This window comes from Macaca fascicularis, chromosome 4 (assembly GCF_037993035.2).
Source record: "Macaca fascicularis isolate 582-1 chromosome 4, T2T-MFA8v1.1".
Taxonomy (NCBI): domain Eukaryota; kingdom Metazoa; phylum Chordata; class Mammalia; order Primates; family Cercopithecidae; genus Macaca; species Macaca fascicularis.
This window is the reverse complement of record NC_088378.1, coordinates 160,918,910-160,940,883: the sequence shown is the minus strand read 5'-3', so window position 1 is coordinate 160,940,883 and position 21,974 is coordinate 160,918,910. Positions and strand designations below refer to the sequence as shown.

Sequence of the window (21,974 nt, the reverse complement as noted above, 5' to 3'; positions counted from 1 at the left end):
GTTAGCATTAGTATGCTAGACATAATTGTACATGTACACAGTTGGATGATCTTTGCTTTTATAACCAAATTTACTTTGTAGTAGGCATATTTCTCCCTTTACATGACATTATTTTTGGCTACACACTCGCCATTACTGAGTATTCCATTTTTAATCATTCCCATTCTGGTGGTTTGAGCTTTTCTTAGCTCAAATGAGCCAGAGGTACGATTTCCTCAGGGGAATTTTAGGGGTCAACTCTAGCAGGAAAAACCTAGACGTCGTTATGGAAGCCCACGGGAACAAAACAATTCAAGTTTGCACAGATGGCCAGCTGTCTTAGTGGGTGTATGGTCGTTTAGCATTTTTATTCCTTAAAAGGGGAAAACAGTTTAGTTTCATCAGGGATTTTTTTTTTTTTTTTTTTTTTGCATCAGTTTTGTTTCACCTTATTCCTCTCAAGTTTGAGGTGGCCCGTTAAACCAGCCACTTTTGCCTGCTTCTTGAGGTGGACGTGTTGAATTTCTGTGCCCCAAACTGCGAACGTTCTTTAGGTCCAACCCTGAAAACCTTCTTCGTAACCCCGGTTCAGCCCCTCTTCACTGCTTTGCCATGGATTTCCACTCCTTGCTTCCTCTACTGCTTTCTAGCAGCCGGGGTCACACCCTGGTTCATGCTAATTACTCCCTCTTCCCCTTTCACGCTCTCCCCTGCGTCCCTGGAGCCCACGTCCGACGACCAGCCCCGTACCCCCTTTTCTGTCCCCGAAGTCCCCTCCCGGGTCGGCCCTATAAGCTGTCAGGCTGTCAGGCAGGGGTTAATTGCGCTCGCAGCTTCGGCACTGGGAAGCACCAGCGGGGCTTTGGAGCGGCCTCTGGAATAACCTTGGCTTTCCTCGCTCTTTTAATAGAACATCCGCCACCAAAAAGTGGTTTCAGTTCAGGGTTAATAATACGTCCCCTTCCACTCTCCAAACCAACACCCCGCCCCCCTCCTTTTTTTTAAAAGTTGTTTTTCAAAGTTAATGAGTTTCAAGTTTCACAATGACTTTCCCCTTCCTTCTACGCGTTGCTGAGGAAACCCCCTTGGGGTCCCCCCCCGCCCCTGAGCCTCCCCCTCCCCCATTCGGCCCGGGCGAGGGGCGGGGCCGGGAGACCCCATGACGTCAGCGGCCGGCCCACATCCTGCTGTAGAAAGTAAAGAGACGGTAAAGAGAAACTACGGCCCCGCCCGCCCCGCCCCTCTTCCCGGACCAACCGCCCCCAACTGAGCGACCCGGCCAGGCCTTCCCGGGACCGCGTGACTGGCCGGGTCCGCCCCTCCGCCCCCGCCCGGTGCTGGCTCCCCAGGCGTCGCGACCCCTGGCTCCCGCCCCCCGCGTCCCTAACCCCGCCCCTCCCCCCCGGGCCGCGCCGCCACCTCCTCCCGCTCCCCCCTCCCGTCCCTGCGGCGGCTCGGCCGGGCGGGGCGGGGAGGGGCGAAGCGGCGGGTGGGTGGCGGGGCCGGCGCGGTCTGGGGCCCGCCCCGCCGGGGAGACCCGGGGCACTGGCTCCGGGTTCGTGCCGGGCCGGGCGCCCATCCTGCCCCTACCTCCGGGCAGAGCTGGCGGCCGCGCCGGCCCAGCTGGGCCCCGGCGCCTGGGCGTCCCCCCGCCCCTCGCCCCGGCCTCAACCCCAGCCACCACGGGGACGCCCCCTCCCCCGCCCGCGCGTCGCCGCCCGCGGCCTCCCCTCCTCCCGCCCCCGGGGATCCCCTGCCGCCCCGCCCACCCGCGGGAAAGCCTCCGACCTTCGCCCTGCCTCCCCCGCGCCGCCGGGCCAGCGTTCCTCCCGCCGGCCCCAAAGACGCTAAACGTGCCCTACTCTGCCCTGGGGGAGAGGTAAAGCCCGCGCCCGTCCTCCCGGCCCCGGGCCCCGGGCCCCGCGGCCCCAGGGTCTGCCTGCCCGCCCTGCCGCGGCGCGCGCCCCCCAGCCCGGCTGCCCGGCTCCCTGGCGGCAGCGATCATGCCGTGGCTTGGGGCGCCGGCGAGCTTCGCCGCCTCCTCCGCCCGGCGGCTGCGGCCCCCGCCCGCGCGCCCCGCGCTCCCCCCCCGCCCCCCGGCCCGCTCCCCTGTTTAATATTTCAGCGCTGGGTGGTGTGAGCGCCAGTCGCCGGCCTTCAGCGTGGCGGCTGCTGGGCGGCGGCGGGGTGGCGGACGGAGCGGGGGACCCGGGAGCGGCGGCCGCCGGAGGAGGTTATGTTTGTGTTTGGGGTTGTCAAGTGAAGGAGGGATCCCAGGCGCCGCCGCCGCCGCCGCCGCCGCGCGGGGGTCGCGGAGATCCCGAGCCGCGGCCGCCGCCATCAGCAGCGCAGCTCCAGGGCCGGCTGCAGCGGCAGCGGCTCCGCCGGGCGTCCTGGCAGCAGGTTCGGCGCGGGCTCCGCGGCGGGGGCGCTGCAGCTGGGGAGGGCGGCGGGGCGGAGCGGGGAGGGGGGCAGGAGCACATCCCCTCGGCGGGCGGGGGGCGTGCGGGCGCGCGTGTGTGTGTGTGTGCGTGTGTGTGCAACCGCCGACCTTGCAGAGGGGATGGCTGCGTGCGGGAGACACTTGGCACTTCTGGGCGCCCTCGCCCCGCGCGAGCCGAGCAGGTACAGAGGGACCCAGCCTCCCCAGCCGCCTTCCAGCCGCAGACGCATTTTGCAAGAGGGGTGGAGGGTGAGGGAGACCAGGCCTCGGCATCCCAACCTCCCGGCTTTGTGGCTTTCTTTCCCTTTCGTTCTTTGCTCTAAGTGCCTGTTTACTCCCGGCCACCTGGGTAGTTTCTTTCCGGGTTGGGAGTGCGCGCCTGCAGCAGTTGGGAAGGGGGCGGTGGGTTGGGGCGCGGGTCGGCTCGGGCTCGCCTTGGGGTCGGGCTCGGGAAGGAGTTGCTGGCTGGAGAGGGGAGGGGGCGGCGGCGGCGCTGGCGGCGAGGAGGAGTCTCAGGGCTGCCGCGCTCGCCTCATCTCGTCCTCCTCCTCCTCAGCTCTCTGCATCCACTCCAGGCTCCTTCCTGAGCTGGCACTTCCATTCCCCCCTCCTCCTGGCATGCGAAGCGCTTTGTTCAGTGCAGCGTTGCAGAGGGGTTTTCCCAGGCTCCGCCCTCCACATTCATTCATGTTTTTTCTCCTTGCAACTGTCTTTACGCTTTTTGATCGTGTCATGTTTTTGCTCCATGTAGAATTTATTTCTTTCCCTTAAAGGAACGGTTTATCACTCGTCCTAGTCGCTACAATGCTGCTGTCTTTAGAAATATCCACTTACCCCCACAAGGATTTAAACAGGGGATGGACAGCTAGGGACAGTGGGTAGGCGGTGAACGGGGTAGCCGAAAGCCTTTACGGACAGGGAATGTGCATATTTTACATTTATGCTCCGGATCCCATGGGATCACATGATTGGATTACAGTCAGAGTTCACGCTTTAAAAACTTCCAAATATCGTTACCATTTAAAAGCTTTAAGTTTAATAAGGAGCGTATTAAGCATTCATACAATTTATTTGGTACAGATGTATATCAATTCTTTATTGAATCAGAACCTTCCTGAATTAGATAGTGGATGTTTCTTTGGTGCAAGGAGTTGAGAAACCATATCTTTTATAGATCACTTAGCACAATGCTAGATGAAATAGTTAGACCATCATTTTTTGTATTATTTTCCCATGTAGTTAAAAATTGCAAATAATATTGTGCTGAGTTGACATACAGCCAGATCAGGGATAAAATACTGAAGTTAATTGTAACGTTCTTTACCTTCTATTTCTTTGCTATAATGAAACCATAAATTTCTAAAACCTTATACTGGGATGTTAGATGCATTTCTTCCCATATAGGCTTTCTTAGGGAGAATTAATAGTTCAGCGTTTTTGTGTGACAGGCAAAGCGTCTACAATTTTTAGTTTAGTCCTTATAACAACCTTCTGAGGTGGATAGTATTTCCTAGTTTTACAGTTGGGAAATCTGATCTTCAGAGAGGTTAAGTAACCTGAACAAGGCCACACAGTAAGGGGTAAAGCCTGGCTTTGAACCCACTCTGGTTTGACACCAAGATAAGTAGTCATGACTTGCTGTGCCTCTTGAAAGAAATCCTGAAAGTAGATGTTATCAGCTCCACGAAAGAAATAAGCACTGGATATAACTGAGTCATGTAGTACCACATTCTTTAGTTGCTGATCTTGGACAAATTACTTATCCTCCTATTTTTTTTTTTAAATCTGTAAAATGAGTAAATGATAGCTACGTTCCTAGTTAACAGATTAAATTAGGGAATGTGTAGAAAGTACATAAGCACATAGTAGGTGCTCATAAGTGTTCTCTTGTACAGTACCACATATAACAAAAGCTTTAAGCCCTACTGTTCTATTCTTGTGTCTTTGCTTAATGACTAAACATTGTTTCATGTTTAACAGTGACAGTAGGCTTTGCTTATCAGTTTTCTTGCAGTAAGTTAAAATTTCAGCTTTAAGATCCTTGAGAATCTTGTGGAAGAATCTGAGGTGGCTGATTTGGGGAGATGGGTGATCCTGTTTTGGGTCATTCTTGTCTTGGCCTATTGTATTTCAGATCACTGTGTTTTAAAATGTGTAAGTCAGGACAGGCTAGGTTATGCTGCAGTAACAAATAACTCTCAAACCTTACTTAAGCAAACAAGAAAGTGTTTCTGGCATATGCTGTGCAATCACATGGGTTAGCTGGAGCTCGACTTTGTGGTGGTGTCAGATTTGCTGTCTGGAGCAGTCCTGATCCCATGGCAGCGAGAGAAGAACTCTGGAGGATCATGCTGTGATAATAACTAAATGCTCCAGCCTGAAAGTGAAGTCTCATCCACTCACAGGTCGTTAGCTACAATTCCGCACACGTTCCTGCGAAACACAGTGAGGCAGAAAGTGTGGTCCTACCATGAACCTAGAGGTCTTGAATAACTGGAGCAGCCACAGTAGGAACCCCTTGTATTAGCTGAGTTAACTAAAACAAGATGAACAAGACATCGTCCCTGCCCCTGTGAATGGGCAGATTTACTATATATGCATAACATAATCCTTTTGTAGCCTGATGTGACACTTTACTTGTTCCTGGTATTGTCGTTTTAAAACACAAAGTGAGTTTTTCTACTCTTGTGGGATAAAGATACTGTGATTTTTTTCTGTTTTCTTAATGAGAAGTCCCAGATATTGACAAAATGATCTCTGTTTAATTAAAAGTTAGTGAGTAATCTTTTGCAGTGGTGCCCAGCTTGGTTACTTTTTCTTGAGTTTAGGTTTGTGCCCTGCTAGGCAATAACTTTTAAAGTATCTTTCTCTTCTGAGGTAGTAAAATGTGCTTCTTTTTTTTTTTTTTCTTTTTCTTTTTTTAGCACATGGATTAATTGATGTATGTTGAGTTTATGGAGCTGCCTTTTGGTGACTTGCTTTATCTAGAGTTTTTAAGAAGAAAAAGAAGCCCCTGATTCAAAGAAGATGCCTCGAACTAAACAGATTCATCCCAGAAATCTAAGAGGTAAGGCTTTGCATTAAGTAGAAGTAAGGCTTGCCGTAAATCTTTTAGTAAAGTATCTCTTTGTTGACTTGATTGGCAGTTTGTTAGATGTTGACCCTGCCTGGTGGCGAGCTCTGTTTCTCTTGTTCATTTCCACATGAACAATTCCACATGAAGTCCTGCACAATTCCTGTCTCTCAGGAGATACGTAATAAATATCTGTTGAATGAATTAATTGAATTTGATGAAATTACAGTCCTTCCTTCCAGACCATTAGATGGGGTATTAAAGGCTGAAAGTTGCTGTTTGTTGATAGGAACCATATTTGGGTCAAGGAATCTGAAATGAATGGTTAAATATTCTTTTCCAACTGGATCATTATGAATTTTATGTTTTTTTTTCCATTCCTCCTCCATAGTTCTTTTGAGGTTTATTTTTGTACTGCTCCATCAGTTAGATTAACAAGATAAGAAGTGAAGAGAATTGTAGGCATTCACTCAGACCGTTACTTGCAGAAGCCAGAGGCAAATTAAGTTATTTTCCACAAAGAAGCAGTGGCTCAGAAATGTGTATATGATAACACATTTCACATAGAGAGAGAAAAGTGTGTGTTTTCCCCCAACTGCAAATACTTTTAATAGTAGAAAAGTAAGTGTATTCTTGCTTATTGTTTAAAAAGATTTGTATTGTTCTCATGTGTTTTATCAATGGTGAATAGCAATTATCTTTTATATTAAACTTCAGGAGATAAGCAGGTAGTAGTGTTAAAAAAAGAGCTATTAAAGCAAATAATTCCAAACTGAGTATGGTATTTTATGAAATATTTATCATTACAGAAAAAAAAAATTCTGAAGTATATGTAGGGGGAAAAGTGACTTAAAAATCAAATAGATTAATTTGAAATGCTTCTTGGTAAAATCAATTTGACTAGTTACCATAAGGTGATCTTTGAAAATGTAGTCAATTTTATGGCCTCTGTGAATCTGGAAATAGTACTTGTTTCCTGTCTAGAAATTTCTGTTGCCTCAGGCGGGTGCCTCAGCCCAAGTTCAAATTGATGATTATAGTAACCAGTGTTCAATGAGGTGGAGATTTACATGAGAACATTAAGTGTAGTCTATGGAAATCAGATTTTTTACAGTCATATAGAAAACGTTGAAAATTGAATGTGTGTTTGCCTGTCTCCGTCACTAGAATCTGAACTCCCCAGAGACTCACTCTCATTTATTACGGTAGGAAAAGCCTCCAGACCCAAGGGTGCCAGCTGAGGTGGGCATTTGGAAACATGGGCCCTGCTTTATCTGTCCAGGGAGGGCACCCTGTTCTAGTTGGCACAAGTGCAGCATATAGGCAAGCAGCAGCCCTAGCCCAGCACAGTTTCTGGCAGCTAATGGCAGCCCAAATGTTTGTTGAAGGAAGGAGTACATGATTGATCTTAAGGTCTTATTTATTAGGTCATAAATATTAAACATTTTTCATATTTAAAATATATATTTATAACATTCTAGATAAAATGACTATCCTGAGAAATGCAGATTTGCAGGCCATAGGCTCTTTTCCTTTCTGTATCAAATAAATGTACAACTCAGCACATGTTTGTTACCACCTTCATGTACTTCATGTTCCTGTGATAGCAATAAAATGATGATAAAACACAGATCCCAAAAGGAGTATGGAGAGGTGATAGGGAAACACGTAACTATGTACTGTGGTGAGAAATGAACACTAGGAAGATTCCACAGAGGTGGGGAGTCATGATTTTGTCTCCAATGTAGGGGGCGCAGTTTGGAGTCAAGCAGAATGATGATTTAGGGAAGGAAAGTTAACACCTGGATTTGGTTCTTAAGGCTGGGAAATTATCTGCGAAGCTGACGAGGCAAAGTGAGTGCATTTCATCCTGGGTTAGGAGCTTGTGAAGTAACTTGGGGACTCTGAGCAACTTTAAATTGTTCTCCATTTCTACAGCATGAGAAGTTCTATTCAGGAGAGACAAGAGGGCAACAGAGAGGCAGGAGGCTGGAGTGGGAGAATCAGGAGGAATCAGATCAGGAAAGGCCCTCAGATTTGAGCCTGCATTTCATATGTAGAGTTAAAAGTTTTCATAAGAAAACTTGCTTCTTTCCTGAAATAAGATATTTTTAGATTTTTCAAGGAGAACTTGAAATAAATTGGTCTAACTTGTCTGTGAGAGTCTAGAAAGTTGCTTGACTAAGGTAGTTAAGAACTCTCAGCCACTAAAGAAAAGATCGAAATAGATTAGCCCTAGTAAGCATAGTCAAGCCACTTCAGTGGGACTTCTGATGGGGAAGGGGACGACTTCAGGGAAGAGGCGGCTTCTGAGCCAGTGTAGCTCACTCAGCAGTGGGGAATGGGAGTGAAACTTGAGGTGCCCCTGGGAAACCCTGAGTAAGCAAAGGGACAGAGGGGATGGTGCTAAGCGGTGACACACAGAACCTTCTGCTTTCCTTCTCACAATGTCTGTGAGGACCCTGGGAGTGATGTGGGGGTTAGAGTAAGCAGGTAACTGTCAGCTACTGAGATTAATTTTTGAGCGTGTCTTTAATATCTCATTGTGACAGTTTGGAATATCAGCTTTGTTGTGCCCTACCTGTGATCCACTGCTTTGCTTTGCTAGAAGACATCTCTAACGCGATGAGATAAGAAATGCGGGGAGAGGAAATTGGGAGACCGGAAGAGCAGTCACAGCCCTGCTTGTCTCTGTTGTTTCTGCCGTTAGCTCAGGAGTTTTCAGGAAACCCATCGCCTCTTTTTCGGCTTCCTGGGGGGAATAGTCTGAAATACTTGTCTTGTGCTTGGTAATTAAGTCAGTATTAAAAGACAGATACCTTATACTTTCTCAAATTATATTTTTCTTATGCTTCCATGGCAGTTTCACCTCTTAGAATGTAATCTTTCTTTGATTTATTCTTGGTTCTCCTGCTGGGACAGATATATCCCTAGGGATGTGCAAAGCCACAGGGTAACATGTATCTTTCAGGAATGTGAATTTTACTTGGGGGAAAAATACATATACTTGTCTGTGTGTGCACACGTATACACATATTAAAGTATTAGACAAGCGTCAAAATGTGCAATACCAGGATCTATCGTGGAAGAATATAGAAAGTTTGCATGGATTTGAAAATTAGGCCGGCACAGACTGCTTTCATAAGGAGATAGAGTGTATACTTTTTTGCTCCTAGAGGTTCTTTCGTAGAAAAAGCATAAGAAGAATTGTTAGGTTAAGGGCAGGAAACAAATTGGGGACATAAATGAGACAGTGTCTGACTTGATGGGTGATCTGTATACTGTGTAGGACTGTGGTTTTGTTGAATTCAGTCTCTTCACCCTTGGCCCAGCGTTAAACCAGATAGAATCAGTTCTCCATGCCTGTTTCCCAACGGCCTGTGCAGTTTTTACACCGACCTATCCCTTGTGAGGTTGAAGAATTTTGAAAGAGCATGAGAGAAGCACTTGGTGTTCAGAAGAAAGGCTTAGCATGTTGTCCTAGGTTCGGTGGAGAAGGGTCACTGGACTGCACGAGGTGGCTCCTCCGCATGGTCTTGGTGAGTTGACAGCAGGGCAGCACTGTGTCGCCCAGCCATCATTCCTTACTCATCGCTGCTCTGCGGAGGGGTTGTGGTTGTCTCCACCACCTTCTCAGGTCTTCGCTTGGATTCTTGGGTAACGTGGAATGGAGGAGTTGGTGGCTTGCAGGGGGTTCCATGCCACTTCTGTCGTGATAAAGGGCTCTGTTTGTGTTTTGCCACCCATTATTATGAATATGTTTTCAAAGCTTTGAAAAAAAGGAAAAGAGGCGTTACTTATTTTAGTTGTGTTTGGGCCTAGGGTTTCAAAGCTTCATTTCCTTTAAGATTGGAAGTCAGTGTGGAAAATACTAAGTATTAACCTTTTGCAAAACATGTTTTGAAAATTGGTGTAGCTGTTTTTCATTTTTATTGGTTGAGTTCATTTGGCTCTGAACACCCTGCAAAACATGAGAACTCTTTTCTGGTCTGAGAACCAGAATTTTTTTTTTTTTTTTTGAGACGGAGTCTCACTCTGTCACCCAGGCTGGAGTGCAGTGGTGCGATCTTGGCTCATTGCAAGCTCCACCTCCCGGATTCACGTCCCTCTCCTGCCTCAGCCTCCTGAGCAGCTGGGACTGCAGGTGCCCGCCACCTCGCCTGGCTAATTTTTTTGTATTTTTAGCAGAGACAGAGTTTCGCCATGTTGGCCAGGCTGATCTCAAAACTTCTAACCTCAGGTGATCCGCCCGCCTCAAAGTGCTGGGATTACAGGAGTGAGCCACCACACCCGGCCCAGATTCCTTAAAATGTGAGAAGTAGCACTGAGGAATGTGATCAGATGATGGCCTTGATTGACACATGGGGTCGCTTTCCACCATTGGCCTTCTTGTTCTCCACGGCATCTTGTGCATAGTCATTTGCCATTTCAGGAGCTCAGTGTGCAAATCCAGTATTTCTCTGCTTGGTCATCTTTCTGGAAGGTACCTCTTCTCCTTTTCCATTTCTACTGTTTTCTTACTCTGTATGGGAGATGTCTCTGCTAAAGATGTCACCTCTTCTTTGAGTTTTTTTCCTTATTTTCTGTTCTCTTGTCAGATACCCTCCTCCCCGCCACAGACGTGCCTTGGGTCTCCTTTGCTTGTGTCCACATGTGCCTTCTTGTACTTACGATATTACATCATAATCATTCTTCTCCAGGTCTCTTATCTTAGCAGGATTATAATATGTCAGAAGAGACCATTTTGGTCATCCGTGTGCAACAGAAGAATATTTGGTCGTGTTAACTTTTTGTTTTTGAGACAGAGTTTCGCTCTTGTTGTCCAGGCTGGAGTGCAATGGCACTATCTTGCCTCGCTGCAACCTCCGCCTCCAGGGTTCAAGCAATTCTCCTGCCTCAGCCTCCCGAGTAGCTGTGATTACAGGCATGTGCCACCATGCCTGGCTAATTTTGTATCTTTAGTAGAGACAGGGTTTCACCATGTTGGCCCGACTGGTCTTGAACTCCTGACCTCAAGTGATCCACCCGCCTTGGCCTCCCAAAGTGCTAGGCTTATAGGCATGAGCCACTTTGCCTGGCCTGGTTGTATTAACATTTTAGCAAACTAGGAGGTTGAGATGATTTATACTCAGGGAATTTGTTTACATTTTTGAACCTCGAGTAGGAAATGCTTCTTCCAATATTTGGTAGCTTCTGATTAAAAACTTGTGATAATTTTAATTGCCTGAACAGATAAACCAGGTGGTTATTGTTAACGTTTCTTTTATATGAAATTTTACTTCATGTACAAGATTTTTATAGTTTATCCCTTTGGTACATTTAATTACTATAAAGGTAAAGAGTTTGGCCTCATGCAGTCACTGACTTGCTATGTGGTTGGTTTCCTTGTGTGTCAAATGGAGATAATGTGTGAAGATGAGATGATACGGCAAATGTAAGCATTTGCCACAGTGCCTGACACAGGGTACACACTCAATCCAGAGAGCTACTGCTTTCTATGAAAAACTGGTTTATGTCAGACTCCTGGGTTACATATGCTTTATAAACACAGGAAACAGGAATATCTACATAAAATCTGTAAATGTATTTTAGGCTGCACATGTCCTCAGTATTGATTCCTGACATGTCCCATTCTTGTTCTGACTACTCAAAGGTTGGGATCTGGGGGAGAGAGGTCAGCGCAGAAAATAATTTGGGAATATTCTTACCCAATGTGCTGCTCCCTCCATTTTTCCACTTAAACTCATTCAAGCCTTGCCTCGTTTTTTGACAGTGTTAGATGAGATTAAACAGAATATTTGTCTTCATTTAGTTCTCAAGAAACAGGTTCTGAGGGCTTCTATTTTACTGTTGAACTCTTTTAAAAAATGTCGGTATCACAGATCACGCGGGATGAAGTGAAGTGCTCTCCTTAGGGTCCGAGATGGCAGCCATCTCCCTGTCCCCTACTCCGCTTCTGTGTGACCCAAGAGAAGCCCAGCCGGGGTTTCAGAATTAATCTGATTAAGATGAATGTTTTCATTTGCTATCAATTGTGGGCCTACTCCAGTGGTTGTTTTACAAAGTCTACTACCATGAATAAAATCTTATGTTTACTTGTTATGTAGGGATTATGTTGTTGAGCTTATAAGTGGAGTAGGTTTAATTTTGATGATTTTCAGATGGAATTCCAGCTGTTTAAGCGTCGTTTTTCACATTTGAATGTTAGGTCAGCAGTTCCATGCTGACAGCCTTAAGATTTGAGAAATCAAAAATCTTGTAGTGGAAACAACCCCATGGCTTATTTCAAAAACAAAAACAAAAGAAATTCTCTATACTGTAGCAAGAAAGGAAGTAAGTCATAATTTAAAACATAGTTTTTGTTAATATGGGTGGAAAAGTTATTAGGAGCTATCATGTAAATGGCTGACATTATTTAGTTTGAGCAGGATAAAAATGTGAAAATGGAGTTAACATAGCAAGCCTCTTTTTTTTTTTTGCAGATAATTATTTTTCAGCTCATGTGGAGAGCTTATTTGATGCTTTCTGAATGCTTATTAACATTAGCCAAATGCTTGTTTCTTTTTAAAAGCAAATACAGAATGTAATAATATGATTAACCAGAGTAATGATTTTATTTTAGAACATCTTTGTACAAAATATGTTCTGATGAGGTACAATCTTATCTTACTATAGAATAGAAAAATACATAAGTTGTGTAAAATCTCCTATCATAGAAAAACATTCTTAAGCTTCACATTTAAAATGATGATAATTTGAGCAAGTCTGGGCTAAAGTTGACTCTTGTATTATGCAGAAAAATATTTTATGAATAAATTAAGGGCTTTACTTTTTCATTTGCATATTTAACTCTTTAAAAACATTTTCGCAGTACTCTTCTGCATATTAATACTATGTTCATTACAGGTGATGCTGTTATACTGTTAACCATTGTTCACTGTAGCACAAAAACTTATAAACAAATAGAGACCTTTCTTCTCAGTGCTCAAGTCATTCTTTGAGAAAGAAGCTCTTTTTGATCATGAGGCTGTAGGCTTACGTTTGGTACAGAGTTGCGCTGATTTTGATTTTGTGTGGTTTTTTTTTTTTTTTACAATTTTAATGAGAAGTTGTCAGAAGGTTTTTAGAAATTTTCTATGATGAATTTTGTTGTAGAAAATATTCTAAGGCTGTGCTGTGATGCAAAAGTACTGAAAAAATAGAAAGTGATAACAAAATGGTTGACTACCATGTAATTAGATAGCAGTCCCTAAGTATGAAATGGAACCACACCGTTTAAGAGTTACACCTACTTGGCCGGGTGCGGTGGCTCAAGCCTGTAATCCCAGCATTTTGGGAGGTCAAGGCGGGCAGATCATGAGGTCAGGAGATTGAGACCATCCTGGCTAACATGGTGAAACCTCGTCTCTACTAAAAATACAAAAAATTAGCCGGGCGAGATGGCGGGCACCTGTAGTCCCAGCCACTCGGGAGGCTGAGGCAGGAGAATGGCGTGAACCTGGGAGGCGGAGCTTGCAGTGAACAGAGACCATGCGCCACTTTAACCTGGGCGACAGAGCGAGACTCTGTCTCAAAAAAAAAAAAAAATAAAGAGTTACATCTGTTTAATACAAAGCTTGATTTTTATGGTCCTTATGTGTTTCTGTCCACAGAATTTCTGTGTGCCTGTGTGACTAGAGTATGAATTTAACCAAACATACTTATTATTTTGTACTTTGAAGTGTGCTTACATACGTTTATCTTCAAACTCTTTCAGATTTGCCGGTGAAGAAAAAGATAGGGTGAGCATACAACTGCTTAATAGTTATAGTATCCAGATGGAAATAGGTTAAATATACAATTAGGGTGGTATTTGATAGTTTAAAGATAAAGAAAAAAATAAACTGAGCTGATACACCGGGACTTGGAAAGTGGTTGGTTAAGCCATGCCAGGAGTGAACCAAGGCGCTTCCTTATGTTGCTGGGTTCTTGTGCGCCTCTCTGAGAGAATTACACCCATTTTACGGCAGGAAGGATGGACCTTGCAGGTCATTGAGTTCAGCCTGCTCATTGTGCAGATGGGAAGGCCCAGTGGCAAGGGGGAGGTGGTTTTATATGGGTCTTATGATGATAAAAAGAGCAAACCTTACCACAGGTCTCTGCTAGGCTCTGTTCAGAGGGCTTTTCATGTTTTCTCATTTGATTCCTACAGCTACCTGAGACAGGTACTTTTATGATTCCCATTTTATAGGTGTGGGAATGAGGCACAGAAAGATTGCTGTTTGCCCAGTGTCACACAGCTAGGAGTCTGGAGTGCTTTTGCTCCTAACCATCATGCTTATACTTGCTGATGTTGATAGTAGAAAGTTCTTTCCTGATTAGTAAGAGTTTGGAAATGCTCTCCATCCCAGTTAACTTGCTAAGCACAGCACACAGAGCTGAGGTTATTCAGGAGGTCAGAATTCGAAGGATTTTTTTTTTTTCTTAAGCCTTTAATTGTTCAGAATCTATTTCAAGTTGTATATGTATATATTACTCCAAGTTAGATTTGGTATCACATACAGTTTAGGGAATTTCCAGGCTCTTCAAGAGAGAAAGAATAGTTGTCTCATCCAAGACGTTTGCTTACATGATTTGCTTAGTTATATGGTTAGAAGTAGAAATGTTTTACTTAAAACATTTTACTTAAAATGGAGAATGGCAGTGTGGGAATCTCCGCCTAACAGTTGAAGTTTCGGACATGAAGGCTTAGAAAATATTTCTGGGGAAACTAACGTGAAAACATTAAAATTCTAAGCAAAATATAGAAGATAACATTCTATAATTTGTCTTCATGTGGTAGGTACAGTAGAATATAGAGAAAGCATGCTATTTTAGATGTATGGGCACTCTTCTTCCACACTGCAGGCAAAGGGCAAATAACCACTTTTGGCCAAGCTCGGTGGCTCATGCCTGTAATCCCAGCACTTTGAGAAGCCAAAGCAGGTGAATCACCTGAGGTCAGGAGTTCAAGACCAACCTGGCCAACATGGTGAAACCCTGTCCCTACTAAAAATAAAAAAATTAGCTGGGTTGGGTGGCAGGTGCCTCTCATCCCAGCTACTTGGGAGGCTAAGGCAGGAGAATCGCTTGAGCCTGGGAGGCAGAGGTTTCAGTGAGCTGAGACCACACCATTGCACTCCAGCTTGGGCAACAAGAGTGAAACCCCATCTCAAAAAAAAAAAAAAAAAAAAAAAAAAAAGGAACCATTTTTAAGGGATCAGAGTTAGAGAATTCTATTTGTCTTCTGGGAGCAGTGAAAATACTAGTAGGCTATGCCTAGACAAAAAATCTTGTACCTGTTCTCTTAAGAGTTTTTAATACATTGCGTTTCCACACACAGGAAAATAAAAGATCTAAGAGCAACATAAAGGAACAAATATAATTTCAGGTTAGTATATGCAGTATGGAATTCCCCAAGGGAAAGTGGAGCAAAAAATAATTGAAGTGGAGTAAAGCAATGAGGAAATACCTCGCGGAGGAGTCAACTTTCTTCTCAACGAAAACCTGAATGAGGAGGAGTTTTGAGATGGGTTTTTAAAGACAGGAAGGATATATTGGCAGAGAAAATAAGTTGTTTTTAGACTTTGGTAGAAGAATGAACGGGGAAGAAATTATGCAGAAGTGATTGTTGGTTTAGTTTGCTTAGATAGAGTGGATTTCCCAGTGAACCTGAAGCTCTAAGGAAGCAAAGAGGAAAGGAAACTTATTAGATTTCATGTGTTTGGTTTCTGTTTATGGTATTTATAAAATTACCAGGTCAAGGTCTTTTATACTGCCAGGTGGGTCATAAGGTCATAAGTATTTAAAGAAGATCGTTCAGTGGCTCGGCAGCATCTTTTATGTTAACGTTAAAAAACAGCCTTCACCCAAGGGCAATATGATTTGTTGACAACCAGGAAACCAGGTAACAGGTTAAAAGAATGTTTTTTCCTATTTCAGAAGATCATCGTGTATATGAATAAATAGCAAAAGAATAATATGGCTTTGAGCAAATATCTTTAGTTTCTTCTTAGAGAACAAGGTGGGCAGGGGTTAGTAGGGGTGATGTTGGTCTACAATTTACTTTTTAGTTATAAATGGCTGTTATTCTAGGGGTCAGTAAATCCTGACTAAATCCAATCTTCCACCTGTTTTTGTAAATAAAATTTTATTGAAACATAGTCATGTCCATTTATTTACATACTGACTATGGCTGCTTTCATGCAACAGTGGCAGAGTTGAGTGGCTGCTTGTGGTCACGAAGCCTAAAATACTTACTATTTAATGCTTTACAGAAAAGTTTGCCGAATCCTGCCTGGGAAATAAAGGAGAGGTAACACATTTATTTATAAACCCTTTTCTGGTTGGGAATAAACGAGAATGCTTTGTCTTTCTGTAGAGGATTGCTGTAGGAATGAATTACTATAGGGGAACCTAGGTGTACTTAGCTTTAGTTAGTACGTGAGGGTCCGCTGCCTGCCAAGCATAAGGGAATTCACATTTGTTTGGGAAGGAGTCCATTTACTTGTGGTTTTAAAAATGAAAGGAAAGCCTTAGAGGTCGAGTTAGTCTTGCCAGAAATATTTAGTTCTTGATTTTTTGATACCAAGGTCATGGGTCTCAACCCAAAAGGGTTAGATTGTTAAGGAGCCAACTGTTCAGTCAGGTAGAGTACTCTCCTTTTTTAAATCGTACTGTCTCCATCTAGTCACCTTTGTATTTAACTCAACTTGGTAGAAAACTACTGCAGGCAATCCATTTCCAATGCCATACATCAAACGTCTTGGGAAGGACTGTTCCTCAGCAAAATAGAACTGTCTTTGAGAGGAGCGCCTTCTGACAAATGAGCCCTACAAGGAAGGTCTTCCCCTGTGAGTGGAGTGCCAGGTCTTGAGAATGGGACCAGGTCATCTGAGTGATTAATAATTGCTATTAGCACATTAAGCATTATAATTTGTACTTAGGTTGTGGGAAACATGTTTAAACATCCAATACATTTGAATTCTCAGTAGTCCCTACAACACTTTCTGTAATATCCTAATAATTCTTTGTTTCTGGTGGTTTTGGGGTACTGGGATGAGAGTAGGTAAATGATATTTTTGTGTTATGGTTTTGTTTTAATTTATTTTGCTTAAGTTTAAATTTAAGGATAGGCTCAGTTGAGCTCATCATAACTGTTGAGTTATTTGGGGAATACTTTGGAAAGCAATGTTAATTCTCCACAGATAAATTGGATCATTAACCTCTTTATTTTGGTCCATGCTGGTGTTAGCACGTGGCTCAAAGTAGTATGAGAAATCAGTAACTGTTAACATGTTTCCTTTCTCAGGAACAGGAAGAGCCCATAGTGGTCATGAAGTATGGTAGAATCAGAGGGCCACTTTGGTGGCTGTCACTTATAAGCCCATCTGGACTTCTGTGGCCTGGCTCTGGGGTGTTGGACATGTTGTGGAATTCACCACCTCTGTTCCTGTCTTCCAGGAAATTTATAGTTGAAGACATAAAGGCCATAATGGCTTCACATGGAAGTCTAGACAGCTGTACAAGTATTTGATGAGTGAGCATATAAGGAAATACTCAGTTAACATATATAAGGAGACATATGACAGCATAGCCGAGGGGTTAAATGCTTTATTTATCCTTCTGTATGTTGACAGTTTAGGTTAATCTACCATGTTTTGATGGAATTAGTGCCATATGTGTGATGAGTTATATATTCAACATTCATGTTAATATCTTCTTGGAAGAGCTAGGGTTTGCAGTAAGTTGCATTTGATGGATATGCTCTTTCATGGAAAGATTATCTTTTTCAGTCTCCAGTTTACTGCCTTAGTCATACTACTTTATAGTGTATTTGTTTTACAGCTTTATTAAGATATAATGTACATGCAATAAAATTCACCCATTTTAAGTGTACGATTCAGTGTGTTTAGTAAATTTATAGAGTTGGGAAACCTTTACCACAGTCCAGTTTTAGAACACGTCTGTCACCCCCAAAATTTCCTTGAGCTTATTTGCAACCAATCCTTGCTCCCGCTGTCAGCCACAGGCAATTGCTGGTCTGTATTCTGGCTCTTCACATTTGCCTTTTCTGGACACTTAATAAGTAGAATCATACAGTATATAGTGTTTACTTAGAGCGTTTTTTCATTGACTATAATGTGTTTGAGATTCATCTGTGTTGTAGCATATATCAGGATCTTCCTTACCTTTTATTGCCACATAATATTCTCTTATACGAATGCACTGATTGTATTGATTCATTCACACGTTGATGGACATTTGTATTGTTTTCAGTGTTTGGCTTGTGTGAATAATGTTGCTGTAAACAATCCTGTACACATCTGCAGTTACATAGAGTGTTCTATAAGTCTCAGGTCAAGCTGGCCATTAACATCTCTTTTACTTGATATTGCTATAGACACTAGGGTTTTTGTTTGCATGGCATGTGTTTTCCTGTTCTTTCATGTTGGACTTTTTGTTTCTTTGAACCTCTGCCACTGTTGCAGGTATGTCTTTTGTGGACAGCATGTTGCTGCAATTGCTTTTTCATCCAGTCCGACAATCTGCCTTTTGGGTGGGTGTTTATTCCATCACATCGATGTAATTTATTATTATTATTATTATTGAATTTATATCTGTGATTTTGCCTTTTCTGTTTGCTTGATACTTTTGTTCCTCTGTACTTCCTCAATTGCCTTCTTTTGTGTTAAATTTTTTAGTGTATGATTTTGATTTCTCTTTTATTATACTTTTGATTAATTTTCTTAGTGGTTGCCCTAGAGATTATAATATGCATCTTAATGTATCACTGCCTACTTGAGAATAATACTAACTGAAAACTGGTAAAATATAGAAACTTTTCTCTGGTGTCTCCTTTTCTATTGTAATATATGCTCGATCCCTTTGTATTATAAAGCTGGTTATACAGTGTTAAATCACTCCTTTACACAATCTTTTTAAAAAATAACTTAAGAGAAGAAATGAGAAAAATACTAATAGGTTTTACATATACCTCCATATTTATTGTTTCTAGCACTGTCCACTTCTTCCTATGGATTGAGGTTATCATCTTGTACCACTTTTATTCAACCTGCAAGATTTCATATAGCATTTCTTGAAAGTCAGGTCTTCTAGCAGCAATGCTGCTTTTTTAATATTCATGGAATATCTTTATTTTTCCTTCAGTTTTGAAGCATAATTTTCTGGATATAGAATTCTTGGTTGATAAGGTTTTGTTGTTTTTCTTTGTGAACATTCACTGTCCTCTGGCCTCTGTTACTTCTGATAAGTCAGCTGTTAATTGTGTTTGTTTTCTTTGCAAGATGAATTGTTTCTTTCATGCTTCTTTCCATTTTTTTCTCATCTTTCTCCAATTTGAATATGATGTGCTTAGTTGTGGATTTCTTTGTGCTTATCTTATTTGGAGTTTTATTGAACTTCTTGGATATGTAGATTAGTATTTTTGTTTTCATCAAATTTGGGGAATTTTTGGCCATTATTTCTTCATTTTTTTTTCTGTACCTTTCTTTTCTCTAATCACACATTTATTTTTATGTTTGATGTTTCACAGGTCTCTGAGGGTCTGTTAATATTTCTTTAATCTTTTTCTCTCTATTCCTCAGATTGGATACTTTTCATTGAGCTATCTTCAGATACATGAATTCTTTCTTGTATGGGTTCAGATTTGCTGTTGAGTCCCTCTAGTACATTTTTCATTTCACTTACTATACTTTTCAACTCTAGAATTTCTATTTGCTTCTCTGTCTCTTTTTAAAATAATTTCTCTCACTTTATTGAGATTCTATTTGTTGTTATAATCATACTTTAAATATGGTTCCCTTCAGTTCTTTGAACATATAATAGCTACTATGAAATCTCAACCTATTAAACCCAGCATTTGGGGATATTAGAGATACTTTCTATTGACTCAGTTTTTCCCCTGAGTATGGGTCACACTTTCTTATTCTCTTCATGTCTCCAACTTTTTGTTGAATGTTTTACATTTAAGATAATAGACTGTAGCAACTCTGGATTCTGATCCTTGCTCCCTTGTGAGTTATTACTGTTTTGTTGTTTAGTAACTTTTCTGGACTAAATATGTGAAGGCTATTTCTCTCATGTTGTGTGGCTGTTGATGGCTCTGCCCAGGTTGGCTTTTTTTTGTTTGTTTTTTTGTTTTCTTATGTTTTACTTTAAATCCTAGTTTCCTAGGGGGTTACCCTGTGTAGTTTTGTTTTCAAGCCAAAGGTAGATCAGAGCTTAATTGTGAGTCAGTCTGAGCCTTGACTCTTTGCCTGTGGATCTGTGTGTGGGCTGGGGAGCACACACACAGGCAGTTCTCACATCTGTCCTGGCTTTAACTTTCAACTGGACCCCCTTATGTCTTCTTTGTGTGTGTATGCCCAGGCTCTGTGTCCCAGGGGTGTGCAGGTAATTAGGAGACTGCGCTAGTGTCGGTGACACATGTGCAGAGTCTCTGGTTAACCTGGCATACGTGTGGAGAGTTTACTCAGCACACTGTAGGTGGCTCACCTACCAGAAATCCATAGTAAGTCCCTGACTAGTCTCCTAGTCTCTTGCTTGCCCTGAACAGGACCTCAGCCTTGGGCGGACAGAGCCATTGATTCTCTGAGTTCTCTTGCTATTGGGATTGCTACTTTAACTGACTGTGCTCCAAATCTGGTGAACCCAGCCTGGCAAAAGCTGTGAAGTTGCAGCTTTTCACAGCTTTCCCCTCTCGGTTGAACCCTGGCACTGACAGAGCTGGGATAGGGAGACAGGAACAGCCCCGGGCAAAAAATGCCACTGTGCTGGTCTTACCTGAAGTTCAGCACTTTCCACGAAGAAATGCCCCTCCACGTGTATATGGCTTTGGTTGATTTCCAGAGCGCTGAGAGTGGTTGTTCTTGACAGTTTTGTGTGGCTTTATGGTTGTGTTTTGTGGAGAGGATTTGTCGCTCCTCACTTTGTCCTTGCTGCATTTCCTATTAATGTGTACCATTCTGTCCTCCTGTGGACCATGAATGTGGACCATGCTGTCCTCCTGCAGCAGGCAGTGTCCTGGGCCCTCATAACATCAAGTTGCACAGTGTGTTTTAACAGGCCTCTTGCTTAAGACTGTGTGTAGAGACCCATCAAGCTGGCAGAAAATCTAGATGCTATTTAAAAGATGCAAGTAGTGTGATGATTGTGTTTTTAAAATACTGTTGCCGGCATTCTGGATATTTAAAATCCATACTATTGAAGTAAATGTTCATTCACTGATAACTTTTTTTTTTTTGAGACGGAGTCTTGCTCTGTCACCCAGGCTAGAGTGTAGTGGTGTGATTTCGGCTCACTGCAACCTCCGCCTTCCGGGTTCACGCCATTCTCCTGCCTTAGCTGCCCTAGTAGCTGGGACTACAGGCACCCGTCACCATGCCTGGGTAATTTTTTGTATGGTTTTAAGTAGAGACGGGGTTTCACCGTGTTAGCCAGGATGGTCTCGATCTCCTGACCTCGTGATCTGCCCGCCTTGGCCTCCCAAAGTGCTGGGATTACAGGCATGAGCCACTGCTCCCGGCCATGATAACTTTTATATTTAAACTTCTATTACTGAAAGTGTGGTTTAGTGGGGAAAAAAGCAAAGAGTTTGGAATTTCGAGTCATGGAATTGGGATTGAATCTTGGTTCTACAACTTATTAGGTCTGTGATTGACAGAATGTTACTTAATCTCTCTGAACCTGTTTTCTCACCCTAAATTGGATATAATATTGCTGCCTTATGGGTTATTTTGAAAATTAAATATACGTAAAACTGGCATTTAGTAGCTATTCAGCAAATATTTGTTTACCCACCCAAAACGTTTGTGGTTGTGGGTGTGTTTTTGGTAACTTTTTCTTCACCAGATTTATCTTCTCCTTGGTTTACCTAGCTTTGCTTCTTAACGTTTTCTCCTCTTTTTGTAGAATAATTTTGCTACTTTATATAGTAACTGAAACATACAATGTATTTCTTTCAGGGTACATTTTGGTTGAATGCTCTTTCCAGATATCCAGAAGTTCCCAACATTTCATAGTGATTTCCTTTCTAAATTATAAATTTCATGTACTTACAAGTGATGATGAAACTTCACTGTCATTGTACAGTGAATGAACTCATATATAGATGGTCCCTGACTTAACCAATAGTTTGTCTTACGATTTTTCGACCCATACAACCGTTCTGTTTTTCACTTTCAGTATTACAGTATTCAATATGTGAGATATCTAACACTTTATTGTAAAAGAGCCTTTGTATTAGGTGATTTTGCACAACTGTAGGCTAATATAAATGTGCTAAGCACGTTTAAGGTAGGTTGTCATAATGTTTGGTAGGTTATGGTGTATTAAATGCATTTGACTTATGATATTTTTAATTTATGATGGGTTTATCAGTTCATGACCCCATTATAAGTAGAGGAGCGTGTGTGTGTGTGTGTGTGTGTGTGTGTAAAA

The 21,974-nt window shown here is 42.7% G+C and overlaps 1 protein-coding gene across 5 annotated transcripts in view; it reads left to right on the top strand.

Moving 5' to 3' along the window:
• Positions 1 to 21,974, top strand: part of HIVEP1 (HIVEP zinc finger 1) — a 155,948-nt gene that overhangs the window by 1,720 nt on the left and 132,254 nt on the right. For 3 of the 5 annotated variants that reach the window (XR_012434244.1, XM_045390527.2, XM_045390528.2), the window contains exon 1: positions 5,395 to 5,489. Coding sequence is in view for 4 of the 5 variants with exons in the window: in XM_045390527.2 (XP_045246462.2) it covers positions 5,450 to 5,489 (40 nt within the window). In the remaining variant the exon portion in view is untranslated. Of the gene's footprint in view, positions 1 to 1,746; positions 1,859 to 5,346; positions 5,490 to 21,974 lie in introns of those variants that run through there. The other 2 variants (XM_045390526.2, XM_005554028.4) reach the window with 2 other exon arrangements.